Below are 21,379 nucleotides of genomic sequence, written 5' to 3' on the forward strand. Positions count from 1 at the left end.
TTTGTGTTTCACTCTTTTCTCAATTAATGGGTGAGCATCTGTGAATAATATATTTTATTTTTTGCAAACTGCAGCCTGGTTCTTCCCTGTTTCTCATTAATGAAGGGCTTCTTCCTTGCTTTATGGGACTTCAGTCCTGCTTCTAGAAGCCTGATATGAACTGCCCTAGCAGTGCACTTCACACCTGCACTTAATGTTTCCCATTCCTTTTGAAGGTCATTTGATTCATCCTCCAATTTATGAGAAACTGTCAGATAAGTTGACAGTCATCTCTGGCATTAAGAATGTCGCTTCCGCCCTCTACCTGGCTGGTTTCTGGCCATTCCCAGTGTCTCCTGCTTCACCTGGTTCTTCTGTTCTGCTGTCTTAGAAATGTTGAACCTGAAAGCATTCTGCTGCTCAGTGTTGCCTCCTGCAGGCAGAACCAGGATTAAACCAGGATTTAAAAATGCAGATTTGTTTTAAAATATAGAGAGATCTCTTAATTTTTTACATGGGTGTATATGTGTGTTACGTTGCTATCCTAAGTGGGAAGTAAAACATTCTGTCCAAAAACATTTCTGATAAAATTAATTTAATCCCATCAACAACTTAGTCCTCCAGAAAAATCTTTCAGATCAGGTGAATTTCTGTGGACAGAGATGAGTTTTCTAGAGAAGTTTGGGACTTTAGGTGAAACTGTGCAGAATAATTAATCCATAAGGGATTAGATACAAAATATGTGTCAAAAACACACGTGTTCATTCCACTGATGACTGTACTTCTTATAGTTACTACTGACAACATCAGGCAACAGACCTGCTCTTATTACAGGTCAACACCTTCCCAGGTTCACACAGCAGCCTGTGCATCTCCCTCCTCAGTCTTCCACCCTCCACCTGTTCCCCTGAGACGTGACCATTGTCCTCCAGCAATAAGATCCTCAATGAGCATGTGGCAGCTCCACGTTCCTCATTGTCCCCTGCAGCTCATCCATTGGCTGCTGACTGTGAGAACCTCCAACAAGCCCAGGACTCACACATTCATATGTAGATCAGGGCCTATAAATAGGAGGCATGAAGCAGCACTGATCACACTCACGCTACACAGAGAGCTGCCCATCTCAGAGATACAGCCATGGCACCGACAGTCACAGCAGCTGTGATCTATTCTCAGGAGCATCTCACTCTGGACAACAAGGTAAACTCACATTCCAGTTCTGTTGTAGATACCCTGCATACGTATTTAATGCCATTGATGTGACATTTCAGACCTGGATCATTAATATCTTTCCTGTTATGTCTTTATAGCTGAGGAAGCCGATGGTGGAGAAGATGCGCAGAGATCGCATCAACAGCAGCATCGAGCAGCTCAAGACTCTCCTGAGCCAAGAGTTTCTCAGCCAGCATCCCGACTCCAAGCTGGAGAAAGCCGACATCCTGGAAATGACAGTTAATTTCCTGAGACGACAACGCCATCACCAGCCAGAGATCACCTCGTCCTGTTCAGCAGATGAAAATGAGGGCTTCTTCAGGTGTGTCCAAGAGATTGTGCGTTTCCTGTCAAGGGCAGATGTGACGACACAGTCCCAGACGAAACTCCTAAGACACTTTCAAAACATGCAGCCATTCTCTGATAAAAGCAGGAATGACTATGTATTGACTCATCTGAGTTCACAAACTCAATACACAACTATCAACAAGAAGACACCAGTCAACAGCGCCCTCTGGAGACCTTGGTGAACACATGAACACTTGGAACTGAAACAAAACTGAACATGTTGATCTATGATGAACAGTTGTTCTGAAAATGTAGGAAGTTGTTTCTTCCTCTTCTGCATATGCAGGAGATTCTTTGTACTACTTTATTTGAATCAAATATTTAGTGTGCCATTTTGGCAATATTGAATTTAAATACTGGCAAAGTTGTTAATCTAGCCACTTTAATGTAAATGGTGTTTTATCCCATAAGATGACTCATCTATATGTTTCTGTTGTTCTGCATCATTCCACCAATAAGAATGGTCTTATAATTTTCCTTTGTGTTTTTTCAAGTAATATTGTAATCTTTTTTAAAACGACCACCTCAGTCATCAACCAGTTATGTTTATATGATTGCAAGAATATTTGTCTGTGTGTTTATGCGATTGCATATCTATTCTGGCTATGTTCATATGAGAAAGATTTTAATTATTTCAATTTGTTAATTGTTTTCTTGAATCTCATGTGCACAAGAAGCTATTTCCTTTCTGTTAATGTTCTATTTTAATATCCATATATCTTCAACCTGTATGGTTGTATTTGTAAATCAAATTGTTTCCCATATTAATAATTAAAAGTTCATTAATCCTCTTTGTTTCCTTGTTCAACTTCAAATTTACAAAAATGTGAAATACACCACATATTTCTGATGATTTAAAAAAAAAAAAACTTGTATAATTGCATTTTCTATAAAATTCTCAATTTCTAAATGTCAATCTGTCTTGCATAAAGCAAGACATTTTATGGCATTATATCTAATAATCACCAGTGATACAGCCTGCATTTATTTATGCTTAACAACCCATACATCTAACAGCAATTCCTACATTTGATTGTTAGTCTCAAACTGATAAATGTGCTACATTCGATAGGTATTCTTTGGCTATTGCTATCTTAAAGATATTGCTCATTATCATGATTTTGTATATTTCTGTGGAGATCTACATTACTCTGTCACAAATCTCAGTGACTTCACTGAAACTGATCTTTCACGTGGTTTTTGTCCAGCTGGCAGAATGGGCTTCACAACAATGAGATCAAGCACCATAACTAATGTGATGTGTAACAGGACACACTTCCATTGTGACTCCATTGAAATGAGTGAAAGGAGAGAGTGTGGGAATCAGAGGAAAACTCACTCACACAGAAACCCTTTGGAATCGCTGCCGGTGTTCAGAATCACACACCTGGATGTTCTGGGTTCAGGAGGGTAAATTTGGTTTCTGAATAAAAAGCTCTTCAAATTTCTATGAGGAAGCTGATTTGTTTGTTTAGCCTGTGCACGAAGAACCACTGGTCATTTACAGATGCTTAGATTTTCTGACATTAGACTGCTGCGTTAAATAAGTCTAACTGCAAACACTGGAACTATGTGCGTCACTGATCAGAGTAAACATCATTTTCATAGATAGGGCTATCTTTTTTTCTGGTTTCGCGATTGATATTTAAACCTGCGCAGTAAAACCATTATTTTTTAATAGTCTCATGATATCACATTGAAAATATTTCAAGAGTGCCAGCAAAACCGACCTTTTTTAATATATATGCGCTTATCTGGGTTTTTTAAGCACGCCTAAGTCAGTCGCAGTCCACGCGGCGCTCAGAGAGCTTACCTATGGTAATACTCACCCCATCCCGTCTCACCATACCTGTCAAGTTTTGGATTTGAAAATAAGGGAAATTTTCCGGCACCCACCGCGAGCCATCCCACCACCCCAACCAAGCTCCAGTATCCCTTACATTTTAAGACAGGTGTACAAGAAATCTAAAATAAAATATCATTTTATTTTCATTACACATTTTCTTTTAATTTCTCATGTTCACTCATGTGGCTCTCTGGCATTCACTAATGACTTATTATAGATTTGTTGCAGACTTTGTATCCTTGTTGAAGTCGTCACAGAAGGTGAAAGTAAGGTACGTTGTTTTTGGCACACAGCATTGCCATTTTAACCTCCGCATTTATGACCTGGTTAATGTTGTAAATGACCTGCAGACTACAGCAGGTGGCAGTTCTCGCGAGGCTACTGACAGTTCAGTTTGGAGAGGCAGAGGAATTTTTTTTAAATGATATTATAATACGGGAGATTTACGGGAAAATACTAATCCGGGCGGACGGCGGGAAAGAGGGGTAAAATACGGTAGTTTCCCGGCCAAAACGGGAGACTTGACAGCTATGCGTCTCACGCTACTGATGGAAAACCATGGTAAATACCGTCTAGGTCAGTTTAAAATCGTACTGATGGAGCTGTAATGATTTGAGTAGAACTGCGTTATTCCCTCCGGATGACCTGTAACGTAATTTGCGGTCTACAACTCAGAGCTCGTTTGCGGATACCCGGGCATCTCCAGGGGAGATGGGAACGCGCACAGGGAACGCGCTTATTTAATACTTAGTGAAAAGGCTGTTTATAGCCAACAGAGGGCCCCCAAACCTCAAAGGCCCCAGGTAATTTACATGTCCCAGCTTGTCAAGTATTATTGTCGTAATATATCCATATTGTGTTATATTAACTTATATATAATAAACCAGCGACTTTATATATAATAAACGGGCGACTAACCAAAGCAGTAAGCCTATTTATTACCCAGCAAACAATAAGTGGAATAACAGTCATATGAGCTGAAGAGAAATACGTACCTTAAAATGCTACAGTTAGAAACAGTAACGTAAATTGAAGGAAAATACAATAGGGCCCATTGAGTGGGAAAACACAGTACAAAAATTATTAAGTGTAAGACGTCGAAATGCCATACATATATCAAATGATGCATCTCATGCAATCGTAGCATCATCGGTGTGAAAAGCACTAGCTATGACTTCCGTTGCGACTTTTTCCTGTATAAACACTAACACCAGCCACGAGCCTGTAGTTAGATGTCTTACAAATGCCTTTGAAGTCGACGCGTGTGACAGTGACATGGAAGTGGAAAAAGCAACACCAAGATATCTGCACCCTTCAGCGTAATTCTGTGGGACTTCTTTGTAATTAGTGAATCTTTTGATATAACTGCAATCGTACTTTGAGAAACCCTTAGGAGACAGCAGTCGAACAAGTGATGGTGGGATGCTGTCTTAATGTTCAGTAGTAACAATCTTAGCGGGATCTTAACGTTATGACATTCTAATGCATAAGATATTTTGCACGTTTGATCGATATAGCCTAGCATTAGAATATAACACTTTTGCAAAATGCATAATAAAAGTAATCGTATATAAAAATGAATAGCAACTGCGAATTCATATTTGTAAATCCGTAACTTGACCTGTAGGCAAAGATTTTGCATGTACACTTCTACTGTGACTTACACGACAACAGATTCGCACGCTGAGTTCGCACTGCACGCGCTGCACCCTGTTTATCGATTCTCATTTTACTAGTGGTTTAGACAATTTGTAGCCGCTAATGTGCAATCGATTTGTACAGTGTCTGGGGGGGAAAAAGGTAGGTAAATTAGGCTTACACATTTTCCAATTAACTCTGAATATGGATTAGAGTTTCATAAAATTACGAGATTTACATGACATTTAAGTGCGATTACTTTAGATGTAACTTTATCTCCATGATTACTGCTCAAGAGCTAGCACCTAGAGTAGGTTTAGTAGAATAAAAGAGAGCTCCCACACAGCCAGCGATGACACATCAAAATAACAAGGGCGTTTATGGAGGCACGCTTCCTGCACGAGTGTGGGAACGGGCGCGGCGAGGGTCCTCCCACCTTTCATCCCGCAATTACGTGAGAAGTGCAGCACCTGCGACTACAAACGAGGCAGATAAGACCGGCGGAATAAAACGCCTTGAAATATCTTGAAAGCAATAAATCGACGTCCCCAGTATTTTTCCCAGAAGATACAAACTGATGTGTAAACTGCGGGTACTAGCAGTACGCCTATCACTCAAAAAAATTATTTGCCAAAAGATGTCATATCTGATGATATTTTAATTTATGAAGACACATTTTGCAAGCTTATTTTATAGATTTCGCCATCATCTTTTTAAAATACATTGTTGGGCAACTCAATTCAAAATGATATTTGATTAATAATACCTTCTGTTTAAGTGTTCTTTAAGGAACTGAACTTGTTTGAAAACTGTTTTCGGCATTTAGCTCTATAAAACATTCGGTAGGGCTACTTTCGAACAGAAAAAAAAAATCTGATCTTTTGCCCTGTCGCCAACAATTAAGCTGACGCAAGGCAGTCTTGAGGTTTATATAATTGCTGGGTTCTGTTGAGGACAGCGTCCGCTGTATTGACAGGGGGACGCGTGAGTAGGATCCTGCTGGGCTTTCCCACACTAGCCACCCATTCATGGCTCCGTATTCTCATGGGGAGGGACAATGGAAGTGTGCCCTCAATGAAGGGGCCGGATAATAGTGTTTAATTGACATTCCTAATAAGAAGATCTCTCTGTAGTCCCCAGAGAGGTAATAGGTTATTTTACGAAGGAGGTCCATGTGTTATACCTGAACTTATTAAAATCTGATTTTTACAGTTTGATTTTTCAAAACAATTTATGGACAAAAGGAAAATATTCCATGGGTCAGCAGTTTACAACCTAGAGACTGCTGGGGGTGGGGGGGGGGGGGGGGCAAGAATTCCAAGTCCTGCTAATGATGAAGTATTGACACAAAAAATATTTTTCTTCTTATTATTATTATTATCTAACCCTGTCCAATCCTGTTACGTTTGTTTTATGTCACAGAATGTCGGAAATAACATTTCACTGCAAGTCATGCTGGGAATGATTGGTATGTGACAAATAAAATTTGAATTTGAAGACAAGCATGTTTGTTTGTTCTTGTGTGGATAGCAAAATGTAACTATGGAGGACCTACTGTAGTGAATTCTGCCTCACTGTGTATACTTTCTTATGTCACAAAGACGGAACCACCAGCTTGACTGCCTTATCAGTCAGCATTGATGATATGGAGACAATTCCCCCGGCGAAGCAGCATGCGGCCAGTTAACCGTGAAATAATGTGGATGATTCTTCTCCTATTGTTGTGAAGACCTCGCCCACTGCCCCCTGAGTGTGGGAAACCTAATCCTGCCTTGGGCACATGGCTTTGTAATGCAAATGCAGCACTATAAATAGGAGCGGAGAGCCCTCAGTCAGAACACAATCACCCTGACTTCTTCTGAAACTCCTGACCAACATAAACATGGCTCCTTTCTCCTACTGCAGTGACGCTGCCAGCCTAAAGATGTCCGGCAAGGAAAAGAATAAAGTAAGTTTTGCAATAATTATGTCTGACTTCCCTGCTTCAGAGCATAGTGAGTTTCCTTGTATCTCTGGTGTGGTGTGTCTCTGTAACACAGAACTAACGTAGAGCTTGTTTGTCCGTCAACAGCTAAGAAAACCAGTGGTGGAGAAGATGCGCAGAGATCGCATCAACAGCTGCATAGAGCAGCTCAAGAAGCTCCTGGAGAAGGAATTCCAGCAGCAGGAACCCAATGCCAAGCTGGAGAAGGCCGACGTCCTGGAGATGACAGTGACCTTCCTGAAGCAGCATCTCCGGCCTCGGGCTCCTGTCTCCGCCGTCCCTAGGGCGCACAGTGAAGGCTATGCCCAGTGCTGGCGGGAGACCCTCCACTTCCTGTCCAGCTGCAAGGGGGGCATGCCCCTGCAGTGGCTTCACTGTCTCCATGGATCCCAGAGAGCCACTCAGCAGCTCTACCCCATGTCTCCTGCCAGCTCCACATGTGAACTGGTCCCAGTGAAGCAAGAACCTGGTGCTGAGAAACCCATCTGGAGGCCGTGGTAGAGCCACTGGCACATGAGAACCTCAGGGGTGGTCATCTGCCTCTTAAAGTGTAGGAAAGATTATTTCCACAGTGTTTAATGTGTGGCCAGTCTTTATTACCCAATATTTGTGTTGTCTAGCTTCACATTGAAATTCAGTGTTCTTGCAGTGCAAATGTACATTGTTCACAGAAAACTTATTTTAAATCCTTCATATTGAAGGAAAATGTTATCTTTATATATGGTGTATGTTGCTTTTTACATTAGTTTTGACAGCATGCTATATATTCTCTTTAATTCCTACATTTTGTAGCTGATTTAATGTTAACTTCCATGATAGTAAAAAATATTATACGCAGTTGTCATATTTTCATTCCACATTAGCTGTGTATTTCTTTGTGTTCTTAAGGGCACAGATGAACAGCAGGGAGTCTCACTGCTTAAGAATAAAACAGTTAAATGCCAACCAAAGCTGGACGTTTCTGCTATTTTAATGGGAAAATGTGTGAAAATGCAGCTACAAAAATTAATTTAATCATAATGATGACCGATGGTAACTTTACAGGACATAAGTCCGAATACTGCACTTTGTCCTGTTACTTAGAACATGTCGGGCTACATTTAGCTGGTTTTGTGTCTATTGTAGTTTGCTTCAGGGGTGTCGCTGCAGAGTTGTGTGAGAATACAGGCACAGGAGACACCATAGGTTTGGCTAAATGTACTAAAGGGCCATGACATCACTACCATGAACTTCTTAATCATAGTTAATGTTATTAATAATCATCCAATTACAACATGATAATGGGTTCATTATGCACATGGGGTGGTGGGGACAATGCCTACCTGGTCTTTCCATACTCAACAATATTCTGCAACAGCACTTTGCTCTCATCTGTCCATAACATTATGTATCACATTTAAAAATACAGCTGCAGTTGATACACTGAAAGTTTTGCAACATTCACATTTTAAACATGTGCTTGAGTGTAGGAAGACAAAGGTGAAAGTGATTTATGTTCATTGTTAAATTTACCATAAATGTTTTTATTTGAATTTGTCATATTTTTTGCTAACCAAATGGGTCACTACTTGTGGGGTACTATTAAAGAAGATTATGGATTGATTTCTTGTGGCTAACAACACACAACTTAAAATAGGCAACGAGATGATTTGGAACACTGGGCACGTGTTGTGGTTATATGAACATTTCTAATAACACCATCATCCATTGCTTTCAACAAGAATTAACACGCAAAAACTGGCCGAACACCGGTTTAACGTGTCGTTTTAAATTAATTTTAAAAGTCAAATAAAATAGTTATGACTTTAAAAGATAAGAGTACCCGCCTTTTGAATCTTACCGGAAATAATCGGTTGCCAGTCCAGTAAGGAGTGTCTAAATGGTTAGATTTTGCACCATTACCTTTAATGTATGATTTAATGCGGCACGCTTCCATTATTCTAGTGATGAAAGGGAAGAATAGGAGAGAAGTGTGGGAAAGCCCCCGAGAAACCGGCCCCATACGTACAACACTCAACCCAGCCCATTATCGCCGGTGCACATGCACAAGCTGTCCGGCTAAACCTGAGCTGACAGCCCGAGAGCCGATAATCCTGCGGCCCGGTGCCGGGAAAGAGGCGCGCTGCGCAGACGGCAGTACGGGCTCTGTGCGGTGGAGAAAACTGATGCATTAATGAATTATAGCAACCATGATTTTCTTTATTGTAAAATAAATTTAATGTACGCCTACATGTTGCATACTTTTACGTAGGCTATAAGAAGATACGCTGGTTAACTACACATAAAAATACATTAGTCTATAATGAATTTAACAGTGACAGCCTCGACCCACAGTAAAAATCAGCTGTACTATCCGAGACTGATGCCAAATTTTAAACAATGCTTCTTTCTTTCTATCTATCTATCTATCTATCTATCTATCTATCTATCTGCTTCTTTGTGATAATTGTTATGTGATTTTCATTTTAAATTCACCCCGATACAACTGAATCAACCACGATTTGAATTCAGGTCTCCTATGCCAATAAACGAAACAGACACCTGATACAACGAATTCGCGCAATTATACGCGCTCACGAGCGTTAAATGACCGCAATCCCTTGTTCTTAGACGCCTATATGCGTGCTGAAATGAAAATAGTATTAAATATTTAACCTTTTAGTTAAATTTTTTATTATGTTTATGCACGTGCGTTCCGCACGTGTTTTCACACGTCTCCGATAATGCGAGTAGTTTTATGATCGAGTGAAATAAAGAGCAGCCTTTACGTGATTCGGGATTTTTCTCTTTATTATAAAAGGAACAGTACTGGTCATTCCACTAGTAACTTCGCCTAGTTGCTTTTGGATGACAGATTATTTCAAGTCAGTAGCATAATCTGAAGCTGACGTTTTAGAAAAACATTTTGACCTTCGATGGAAGATGAAACACATACAATATTTTGAGTTGCCTAAAAGCTTCAGAACACATATTCCACCATCAAAAATCAAAGTTGCCTGACATTTTGTAACGTATACAAGGACAAGCAGTAACTTCAAGAAACATTTTTGCTGCACAGCAGCCATACATGTTAAGGTTCATACATGTTAAGGTTCTCCAACGATTCATCACACCATCATTGTAAAGGCAGATTTGAACTCAGATGAGAAGGAAACAAAATGACAAAATTAATGATCTCCTTTGAGGAGAAGCTACATAAAAATAAGTCTGTTACAGACATACACATCCTTCAATATAAAGGAAATCCCCAACATATTTAACACTGTGGAAATAATCTTTCCTACACTTTGAGAGGCAGATGACCACCCCTGAGGTTCTCATGTGCCAGTGGCTCTACCACGGCCTCCAGATGGGTTTCTCAGCACCAGGTTCTTGCTTCACTGGGACCAGTTCACATGTGGAGCTGGCAGGAGACATGGGGTAGAGCTGCTGAGTGGCTCTCTGGGATCCATGGAGACAGTGAAGCCACTGCAGGGGCACGCCCCCCTTGCAGCTGGACAGGAAGTGGAGGGTCTCCTGCCAGCACTGGGCATAGCCTTCACTGTGCGCCCTGGGGACGGCGGATACAGGAGCCCGAGGCCGGAGATGCTGCTTCAGGAAGGTCACTGTCATCTCCAGGACGTCGGCCTTCTCCAGCTTGGCATTGGGGTCCTGCTGCTGGAATTCCTTCTCCAGGAGCTTCTTGAGCTGCTCTATGCAGCTGTTGATGCGATCTCTGCGCATCTTCTCCACCACTGGTTTTCTTAGCTGTTGACGGACAAACAAGCTCGACGTTAGTTCTGTGTTACAGAGACACACCACACCAGAGATACAAGAAAACTCACTATGCTCTGAAGCAGGGAAGTCAGACATAATTATTGCAAAACTTACTTTATTCTTTTCCTTGCCGGACATCTTTAGGCTGGCAGCGTCACTGCAGTAGGAGAAAGGAGCCATGTTTATGTTGGTCAGGAGTTTCAGAAGAAGTCAGGGTGATTGTGTTCTGACTGAGGGCTCTCCGCTCCTATTTATAGTGCTGCATTTGCATTACAAAGCCATGTGCCCAAGGCAGGATTAGGTTTCCCACACTCAGGGGGCAGTGGGCGAGGTCTTCACAACAATAGGAGAAGAATCATCCACATTATTTCACGGTTAACTGGCCGCATGCTGCTTCGCCGGGGGAATTGTCTTCATATCAGCAGCGCTGACTGATAAGCCACACGGGTGATTTTATTACCTGGGGGTGAATTAACTCAGCGGACACACTTTCCAGTAGCAGGTACTGCAGTTCAGTAGAAAGAAAAACATTTAATATGATGTGACCCAGTGAAAATATCCACTTGTCTTAATGGAGTGAAAATCACTTTGCTTTAAATGCTATGGTCAAGTGGCTTAATATAAATGTTTTAGGGTATAGTAACAGGAAAAAATGTGCTTTTAAAATATACCGTAATATCACGTCACAAATGTCCACAGAATTTCCCATATTCACAACTTTGCAAGTGTCTGCAATAATTCCCAAAATAGTCATATGAAGATACAGGCACGTATGCATGTACACACACACACACACACACTCACACACACACACACACACACACACACGTATGCACACATTCCTACTGGGAATGTCAATTAAACACTATTATCCGGCCCCTTCATTGAGGGCACACTTCCATTGTCCCTCCCCATGAGAATACGGAGCCATGAATGGGTGACTAGTGTGGGAAAGCCGGGCAGGATCCTACTCACACGTCCCCCTGTCAATACAGCTGACCCCCATCCCCAGCCCCCACCCCCGGCCTAGACAGGAGCCTCTTTCATCCCGCTGCTCTGATCTGAGTCTGGCGTGCCCCTGGGCGCGTGTGCACTCGCTCTCTGAATCACTACCCTCACCTGTTCCACTGGGCGCTCCCACGCTCGCTCGCTTACGGCTCCAGCCCCTTCATTCCCCAGAGGTGTGCGCTAACATCTGTCTTCCGCTAAGCTTCGGCTCCTGAATCGAAGGCCTGCTAATGGACCTACAACAGGGAATGCAGAATTAAAGTTGTCATGCAGGAGCTCTCCTAAGCTGGGTCTGGTTTAGAAGCACCAAGATTCCCACTGCAACACCTCCATTAACACTAATACGTGTCTTAATACCAGGTCCATGCAGGGCACAAACAAATGTGATCATAACATTTCTCTTCATACATTATATCTCAAGAGCATTATCTACAAATAGCGTATATACTGTAGATGACAACAATAATAATAATAAGAATATATTTTATTAAATTTATTATAATAATATTACTATCTTATAATAATAATATTATTTCTATGTTGTCTGGGGTGTATAAAAAGAGTTGAATTTCAATTTCATTGTTGTTGAATTTTCACTACTGCAACTGAACAAATTATAACTGTGTAATAAAAGCAATAATATCCAATCATTCTAGTTGTTATGATTGTTATATTGTTAATTGTTATATTATACTGAATATATTGTGACACAACAAAGACTACGTATATCTAAAAATTTGTGGAAGAAATGTCCCATTTTCACAAATATAAATGACTCAAAAGGATTTGATTAAAAATGTAAATAAGTTTAAATATTGGTGTCACACCCTCATCTGCTCTGGTTTTGTCCAGATGTTGCAGCTTCATCTCGTCGTCTGGACACTCAAACCTTCACCTTAATTTTGAAGTCTTGTTTCTGGTTCCCAAATGGCAGCTTGAGCATTAGTTCCAGTTTCTGGATTCCCATGTATGATGTTCCTTCTGTGTGTTTTACCTGAGTTTTTGGATTATCCAGCAATGTCTTGTTGGGGCCAAATTGAGCAAACCCTGCCTACAGATTCTGACTGACAACAAACTCCACTCCTGAGTCTCCAAATCTTCCATTATTACAACAGGGTTTATACATTTTCAACTGCATGTAAAATTATTCTGAATTTTAAATCATTTTAAATAGCGGCACTTCTGGAAAAAATGTAGATAAATGGCAACGCCTGCAAGTGTTGACTCACAATGGTAGGATTGTGTGAATGTTAAGCATGAATGTTTGTGTTCCTAATTAATATCAAAGCAAAAATAAAGTTCAGTGGGTCTTTGAGTTACTTGAAAAATGATCGGCTTTTCCAGGACCAGATGCCAGAGGGACATTTTGGAGGGAAAACATCTCTAAGCATTCCTCTGTTTCTTTTTTTTTTCCGCTTGCCTCTCAGAAGATGCGTCATTTTCCAGTGGTGAATAGGTCCTCAACGCTCGACTGAAAAGCCATTGTTTGGGGCATTCCAAGGTAGACATTCTCCTTCATTCATGGAGAAAAGAAAAAGAAAAAAGCTACATCTCCATCACGAAAGCTTGCCATAAACAGTCCTCGGTGGCAAACACCCCCCGACCCCCTCGCCTCCCCCCCTGTTTAAACGCAGCCCGGCGAGGAATGTGTGAGAGCTCAGGTCTGCTCCCTGTTCCCACACCGCAGGTTCATTCATCGCCGCCTCAAAAAAAGGGGGTCCGGCCCCCCGGCCCCCGTCCGTCCGCAGGAATCCACCGTTGCTCCTTGTGTCCCTCTATCAATGGGCCATCTGGACCACCGTACCACGACCTGACTTGATCTGTGCTGCACACCTCAGAGAAACCAATAGGTATGGCCACAGACTGCTCACTGTTCTAATAAATGTAGGAATTCTTTTAACTCACTATACTGACCATCAATAATAACAAGATTAAAAAGCACATGAATAATAATCCATACATGCTACACCTGCTGAGGTTTTCTCCAAGCAGCGTAGGGCTTACGGCAGGGGTAAACGCCCTGGCCAGGATGCCAGTCCATCACAGGGCACGCAGACACACAAGCAACACAGAGCTGCCGTTTAGCCAAACTGTATATCTTTGGACTGTGGGAGGAAATCTATAGCACATGAAGAGAGCTGGGACATTCATACATGCTGAGAGGGAGTCAGATTAAAACCCCCCAAGTGTGATATATGAGGTAACAGTAATATAATACTGTGTACTACCCTATTTAAAAAATACTATTAGGAAATATGAGCCAGAATAACAGGTCTATCACATACCATTCTTCTTTAGAATCGCAATATTGTCAAGGCATTTTTGTTTTAGCTAAATGCTCGATAAATGTTTCAGTAGACTCAAAACATCTTATTACAAAAATGAAATCTCACCCTTTTTTAAGTGATTGAAAAACCTGCTGAAAGAAAAGGCCTAAAAACATCATCTGGAGCCCACAAACATGCCCTGGTGGTTGGGGTTGGTTCAGAGGTGGTGGTGGTGGGGGGTTCAAAGGAGCCTTTGAACATGAGTCGTTTCCCGCCACGCACAGCTTCCCGCGGGCCTCATTGTGGGGGCAGGCGGCGCATGACGGCAGCACCGCCCGCGTCAAGGGGAGGCTCCGACACTCTCCGGGATGAGGGGTCAGCCGTTTCCCAGGTCGACGGCGCCCGCCGGCCCCCTCTCCTCGCGCGTGGCGCCAAACACCTGCCTCTCTAGGCGTGAGCCGCCATGGGCGGCCGGCGGAGTCAAAGGCTGCTTCAGCAGCAGGGTGGGGACGCTTTGCACAAGTCACGGCACGGGGGGGGGGGGAGACAGAAGTGACTGTGGGAAACTTGAGTCAGGTTGAGCCACACACATATTTCTGATAATCCTGAATCTTGTTTTGTTGCTCCTCTGCCGGCACCCATACTTGGGCAGCAGGAGATATAAATACGCACCAGATTTCTCCCTACAATATTCTCTGTATCACTTTACACACTTCCAATCAATCAAACCCAGTTATTTCACTATTGAACTATAACTTTAACAGCAAATTCAGAATTCTATACGGTGTTGATCTATGAATTTAAGACCTGTTTTCTTTAAGCATCTTGTCCTGAAAGAGAGAAAATAAAGTAATAAAAAGACATATAAAATAGCTGGTTATGTACAGAGTAACCCAAAAAGGTTTGTACAAGCTGAGGCGTGAACTTTGGTTACTTTAACGGCAGGGATGGATAAAAAGCAGACGTCAACATTGATATGCAGCGGTTTCCTCTAGAGACGCCGCCGGATCGCGCTCGGCTGTCTTCGGGCTGCCAAGAGAATCGCGACTCTTTATAGTACAAAACGCACTGCGGAAAAGTGTTTACTGTGGCGGCAAAAGACTTTCCAAAAGGGGGGGGGGGGGAGTGGAATTTGGTCGTTGGTGTTCACCTTTGATGACAACAGCCAGCACACACTTGAAAAGGTTCCCGCTCGCAGAAGCCAGCTGCTCTTTTGAGCCGCCTGCTCCACTTTCCCACAGCGCGTTTTCAATGGGCGCACAATGGAAGTGTGCCGTGTTCAATGCCGCGTTCGCAATGGCCGTCCATTTAGTAGCCACTTCCCAAAAGGGCCATCTGGTGAAGTATCATGTTAATACAAGTTTTCTCCAACTGCTAGAATCTGAAAGCCGCTATAACTCGAGTTTATAAATCCATCAGCCCCCACCCCATCCGTTCTTCTAATCCAAGAGCTCGTCCTGGTCTATTATAAATATCCCATTTGTGGGCACGTTTATTTTCTCTCACATTTCTTTGCATTATAACGGCTTTTTAAACGAAACATCGCATCTGGCGATTCCAGCGGCCAGGTGTTTCGTTTTGTTTATATTGTGATTTTAACTTTATGAAGCATATTAATAGCTTGATATGATTGACATGGCGTCGATTAATCCTCACGTATATTCGGCACGTATTATTCGTATTCAAACATTTGCAGTATTTTGAGTTTAAATACTTGTTATTAGATGCTGAAACATCTGTAATCATGCGCGCCGCGTTTCTTTCATCGTCATCTGTCAAATGCCACTGAACCATTCATGCCGAATAATATTGCAGGATCATTTTTTCCTTTTCCCGCCTTTGCCCTAAAGCCCGTCTGTTTTCACTGAATGGTGCAACGTGTCGCCTTGGAATGTAGCTGTAAGAAAATTGGCCATCGGCGGGGGGTGGGCTTGAGGTGGTCAACTATTTCCCAGAAACGACACGATTCCACGGCTGCTCCCTATTATCACACACACTCCACCTGTTCATGCGGACAACACTTATTGTCCCAAGGCAATATGCTGTCAATTTAGCATGAAGCAGTTGAAGCCTCCTCTATTGTCCCTAGAGGCTTTCCGATTGGCTCACGACTGTGGGAAACCCCAGCCTGGCTCAGACCCACAGTCCCCACGCTGGCCGCTGCCTATAAATAGCGGAGGCGGCGCCGGCGCGGAGCACAGGGCATTGACATTAGGTGTTGAGCGCGTCTGCAGAGATACACGGCGACGCCATGGCTCCCATCAAAACCTGCAATGCTGGTATGACCACGAAAGAAAAAACCAAAGTAAGGCTTGCCGATATGTGAATTTAGTTTTTAAATCGTGCATTATTATTATTATTATTATTATTATTATTGTTGTTGTTGTTGTTGTTACTTGTCTAATCTTACCTTGTTTCCTTTTTACAGTTAAGGAAGCCAGTTGTGGAGAAGATGCGCAGAGACCGAATAAACGGCAGCATTCAGCAGCTGAAAGCGCTTCTGGAGAAGGAGTTAAAAGAGTCGCAGCTGACTTCCAAGCTGGAGAAGGCTGACATCCTGGAAATGGCAGTGCTTTACCTGCGGGACAATTTGCGGCCGGCGGCCCCGCGGCATAGCTACGCCGAGGGCTTTGCAAAGTGCTTACAGGAGACGCTCCGCTTCCTCTCGGCGCACGATCGCCTGCCGGACTCGCGGCGCAAACTGCTGGATCATTTCCACCCGCAGGAGCGCCGCGCGGACAAACACCCCGCCGGCCCCCATGCGCCTTTCGCCCCCGGGCACTCGTGTAGCGCTGGCGGACCTGACAGGCTATGGAGACCTTGGTAAACTATTTAAATGAAAAACAAAAAAAACAAACCCGAGGCTGTGCTGGCTTTGTATACGGCCTAATTGCAATTAAGCCGCAGACACAACCTCTTACAGTAGGAATTATATGTTCCCGTTTAATTTCTAACCTCTGTAGGCAAAACTTGTCATGACAGCTAATATTCTGTATAGAATACTATCTTTCCTGTATATACTCGCATTTAATGCTTTATTAAATTAACTTCCGTGAAGATTAATTCTCTTTACATATTGTAAATGTTGTATCGTCTTCTCATGTTGTTTCTGAGTGAGGAAGATGTTTCGCACCGACGGTGTAACAAGTTCGTTTTCTGTAAAACAGTTTTTGGATTTTGTAGTAGATCCTCTTACTTACTTGAAATTAAAAATCTCTTTGTATTTATCAAATTGATAGAAATTCATTTTTCTTTTCCTTCATGAAATCCTGTGAATAAATACCTCCTTTACAAAAAGAGTATTCGTGTCATTTATGTCAAATCAGTCACAAAGTACTGGATAAAGGGGACCAGTTAATTCTAACGCAATGCTATTTTAAGCAATGTTAATAGGACAATGAAATGGAATATTGAGCATATTAATTTATTTAATGATGTAGTCTTAACGCTTTGTTTTAACATTAGAAACGATGTATGTGGTTGACATTTTTAACGAGCTTTCTGGGTATCAGGAACGTTAAAGCAAATCAATATACGACCTAAATCAGCAGAATATATGGTTTACAATAATCCAGCCACAAAATCGCCTACAACGTTGCGAAACTAGACTAACTCAAAACTGCATAAAAGCTGAAACAATACCACAAGCACGTCAAAACGTTTGATAAACACGTAAGATCAATATTTATATATATATATATATATATTAATTTGAACTATTTCGGAAACTGTGATACTACTTATTTTGTTTAATGGTTTGAGTGGTACTGTTACTTCAAACTGCAGCAGGGCCTGCAGTGTCATGGGTTGGTGGCATAACGTAGACTGTTCCTCAGAGACTGACAGACAGCTGCTAACCTTGCAAATAGTGTTCAGAACCTGCGGGGACAGGGAACCAGCTCTGAAGTGTGTCATCTGCTCTTGGGCCAATAAAACAGTGGTGAGAAACAGCAGGGAAGTGTGGAGTTACCTCTCCATGCTTTGATCTGGGAGGGAGACTGACCACCCCAGACATGCTCTGCGTGTGAGAACCTGGGGGTGTGAGGGGGGGGGGGTGCTTAACTGCCTTAACAACCCCTCACCTCCAGCTCACGTCAAAACCAGGCAGTGCGTGAACTCCTTTAAAGTATGGTCTCACCTACCCCCCCTCAATATGCAGGCCAAACAGATCTCATTTTTCAGTTAAGGTCGCTGGATTGACATTAGCAATCATGCTACATGCTACATGCTGAAATGCAGCTGTTATTGTGACATGCCAGTATATTAACATATTTCACATGGTCTGTTGTTGTATATTTTTGCCACCACAAAGAACATGGTCTCATTAAAATAGATACATCTCTATACACAGCTAATGTATTATCAAATAAAATGTATTATTTCTGCATAAAAATTATCCAGAATTTAAATCAGAAATATTTTTATTGACTAAGTATATTAAACATGGAATTTGTCTTGGTGGGTGTGTCCCATCCATCCATCCATCCACTTGCTACCTGTTTATCCAGTCAGAGTCATGGGGAGGGGCCTGAAGCCTGTAGAATTAATGTTCACGTTAATTTCAGGTTAAGATACAAGTTGAAAGTTGTATATCCACAGGTTGTTTTCGCATCTACCTTGGTCTGTTGGATCTTTCATTTGTAAGCTCGTTAGTTTTATCTCTTGCTCCTGCTCTCTTGTTAACCAGCCACAGCTGCCTTGTGTTTTCTCCTGTTAGTCATGTATATTATCCTCTCTGAGGCCTGTGCTCTCTGTTCGGTCATTATTCTCTGTTTACGTGTGTGATCCTGCCTGTTCCCTGCAATAAACACCCCTGTGAAGGGTTTACCTTGACACAGCCTGCATCCTTCTCCTGCTGCTTATGTGACAAATGTATAATTTTTCATCAGTCATCACAATAATGAAAATGCCTTTGGGAAGCCTGAAGGTCCATAAAGAAGATGAGATGTTGTGGAATATTATTAACAATAATAATATTTTGCTCAGGATTTAATATGTTGTTTTCTACTTGTACCTTGCAGGTGGATCTAACTGCAGTTTCCTCCTAGTTACAGGTAAGTTACTTCCTGGTTACAATACCAGCCACACTGAGATATACCATAGCTAGAGATCAGTACCCATAGGCCGATCCATATGGATAAAGCACATGGCCTAGCACAATGCAACCCAGCCGGGCACAAAAGCAGCACACGGGACATTCGGGGCTTAACGGGGCAAAAATCAGCTGCTCCTTTCAGCCCTGCAGGCCGACCACTGCGGCCAAATCCGGGCACACATGCTCAGAGGCTACGGGCTCTATGCCATGCCAACAGAAGGCATGGCGACCCCATCCATTCTGCCCTCACAAAGGGGCCTTTAGCAGCTTTTGGGACACTGTCCTCACAATGAAGCTCATGCCAGAGTTTGTTAGCCCACCCCCCCGGCCCCCACCACACAGCTGTCTTCATCAATGCACCTATAGGGCTCCTCTAGTTCGCTGCTCTGCATTTTTCAGCAATAACTCTTATATGCGAAAGGGGGAGGTTTCAGTTGTGGTTCATTTTTACCAAGTGTTTGTTCAAAGACGCAGATGCTGACAAAACATGAAGAATCCACAGACAAACACAGTGATCGTCCGAGACCATGAACCATATGGCTGCTACCCGACCAGAGGTAAATTATTAAAAACAAAGTGAATTTGTAGTAACTTATCACTTCTAACAAAGGGAAAGTCTCCAAAAATTGTTTTTTTGAGGAAAGATCCTTATCGTCATCGGAAGGTCATTTGTTTGAGCCCAGTCTTGGTGCATCTCTGGGTCCTTGAGTAAGACTATTGACTTCCAGCTCCCTGGGCACTACTATAGGTGGTAGGTGTAAACCATATTTACAAAGGTGGATATATTAATGTAATTTATCATGTTAAGTATTTTGCTGCTATTTTGGTGGCATAGTAGGATGCACCCTAGCCTTATAACCAATAACCTTTCCATTATATATCAACTAATCTAATTGGCTGTCAAACGCGAACTGTGCAGATTATCTCCTAAATTTGTCATGTAGTTCAATGGCCAGCAGGGGGTGACATGGCAGCACAAGTGGTATGGGGAGGAGCTGACTTTGCCAGCAGATATTCTACAAAAGCCTTTTCAAATAAAAGCAGAGTCAAGAGCATGAGATAATGGGTCAGGCAAGGCTCTCAGTGTGTCATTTTGGACTCTCCACCACAAGGGGGCAGCAAGCAGCACGGTGGTCAAGGACATTAAGGTGCAGATTCCAGTTCAGGTCCAAGGAGGGACGTGCTATTTTGCCTTTGACAAGTTCTCTCATTTCCCTAAGGCATGTTGCAAACTGACTTTAGTTTTTTTTCAGGTGGTTACACATATATAAAGACATTGCCCCTCCCCTTCCCTTTTATACAAAGGCACTTGCAAAAAAAAAACAGCCAGTATGACATTGTGTTTATCTGCGGAGGGGGTGCTAGTTTGGCTGCTGCAGCAGCACAGGTAACACCGTGCACCATCACCCAGAAACTCATCTGCTGTATGAGTAGTATTTGGTACCAGCAGCATAACGATTAAGTATGCACTGAGCCTGTAAGTGCATATTTATGTGCACTGAGCATGTAAGTAAGTGCATATTTATATCGGCTGCACTGTAGGACATGTGTTTGGGAATCCTGCTGGCCAGCAGTGGATACACTGGTGTTCACTGCAATTTAAATGAACCAGCATTTGCATGTTAAAGATCTAAGAAGAGGCAGAAGCCCTTAATCCAACAGCAATCCTGATCATAAATGTGCAGGAGAAATTATGGGCTGGCAGGCAAATCTGCCAGCGGGTTTCTAAAAGGGTGCTTGAAAATCATTAAGCCGTAGCAAACAAACAGGCCTGCAGGACGAAACAGACACGATGCCACCTAGCCTGGGTGTAGAGTTTGGGCAGAGGGGTAACCGGTGTGTCCTGGAATCAGTGAAGTGATGTCACTTAATGGCTCAGTGAGTAATGTCATTGAAACACACCTCCAGGGTTGGGGGTCTGAAGCTGGCATCTGTTTGCATGCTTGTATGAAGTGCCCATCGTGTGTGGTTGTGCATGGACTGGCATCTCCTCCAGCTTCCTCCCTTCTTTTTGGGCCCTGCAGGCCACCCTGCGACTCTGACCAAGAACAAGCAGCTGGAAGATGGACAAACGGAGGGTGATGCAATTCCAGAATGCCACCCGGGGGTATTTCTGCCATTTATTCAGGCACTTAATGAGGAAAGGTCGGCCGGTTTCACGGCTCTGTGAACAAAGCGACCCAGATCAGGCAGTCACAGGCAGCTCTTCCAAGGACACATGTGAAAACTACTCAGGAAACAGACGG

The 21,379-nt window shown here is 42.6% G+C and overlaps 3 protein-coding genes and 1 pseudogene across 5 annotated transcripts; 3 read left to right on the forward strand and 1 right to left on the reverse strand.

Annotated features, from left to right (window-relative positions):
- The first annotated feature begins 931 nt into the window (after window positions 1-931).
- On the forward strand, window positions 932-2,207 carry LOC140592189 (transcription factor HES-5-like; annotated as a pseudogene).
- Window positions 2,208-6,888: 4,681 nt separating this feature from the next.
- LOC111857017 (transcription factor HES-5-like) lies at window positions 6,889-7,508 on the forward strand. Its single transcript, XM_072714923.1, has 2 exons — window positions 6,889-6,971; window positions 7,095-7,508. Exons 1-2 carry the CDS (start codon window positions 6,906-6,908, stop codon window positions 7,506-7,508), a joined length of 480 nt encoding a protein of 159 aa, XP_072571024.1. The 5' UTR covers window positions 6,889-6,905.
- Window positions 7,509-9,821: 2,313 nt separating this feature from the next.
- Window positions 9,822-13,342, reverse strand: her15.1 (hairy and enhancer of split-related 15, tandem duplicate 1). 3 transcript variants are annotated; one of them, XM_023837440.2, is made up of 4 exons: window positions 12,599-13,342; window positions 11,883-12,007; window positions 10,878-10,920; window positions 9,822-10,754 (listed from the first exon to the last, which is right to left on the reverse strand). In XM_023837440.2, the coding sequence occupies exons 3-4, from the start codon at window positions 10,899-10,901 to the stop codon at window positions 10,341-10,343; spliced, it is 438 nt and encodes a 145-aa protein (XP_023693208.1). In that variant the 5' UTR covers window positions 10,902-10,920; window positions 11,883-12,007; window positions 12,599-13,342; the 3' UTR covers window positions 9,822-10,340. The 3 variants fall into 3 exon arrangements, with proteins under 3 accessions (XP_023693208.1, XP_072571246.1, XP_023693207.1); XM_072715145.1 differs by lacking the exon at window positions 12,599-13,342 and having other exon boundaries at window positions 11,883-12,200; XM_023837439.2 differs by lacking the exons at window positions 11,883-12,007; window positions 12,599-13,342 and having other exon boundaries at window positions 10,878-10,943.
- Window positions 13,343-16,185: 2,843 nt separating this feature from the next.
- Window positions 16,186-17,337, forward strand: LOC111857067 (transcription factor HES-5-like). The gene is made up of 2 exons (XM_023837554.2): window positions 16,186-16,343; window positions 16,467-17,337. Exons 1-2 carry the CDS (start codon window positions 16,290-16,292, stop codon window positions 16,863-16,865), a joined length of 453 nt encoding a protein of 150 aa, XP_023693322.1. The 5' UTR covers window positions 16,186-16,289; the 3' UTR covers window positions 16,866-17,337.
- Window positions 17,338-21,379: the final 4,042 nt, after the last annotated feature.

This window comes from Paramormyrops kingsleyae, chromosome 8 (assembly GCF_048594095.1).
Source record: "Paramormyrops kingsleyae isolate MSU_618 chromosome 8, PKINGS_0.4, whole genome shotgun sequence".
Lineage (NCBI taxonomy): Eukaryota > Metazoa > Chordata > Actinopteri > Osteoglossiformes > Mormyridae > Paramormyrops > Paramormyrops kingsleyae.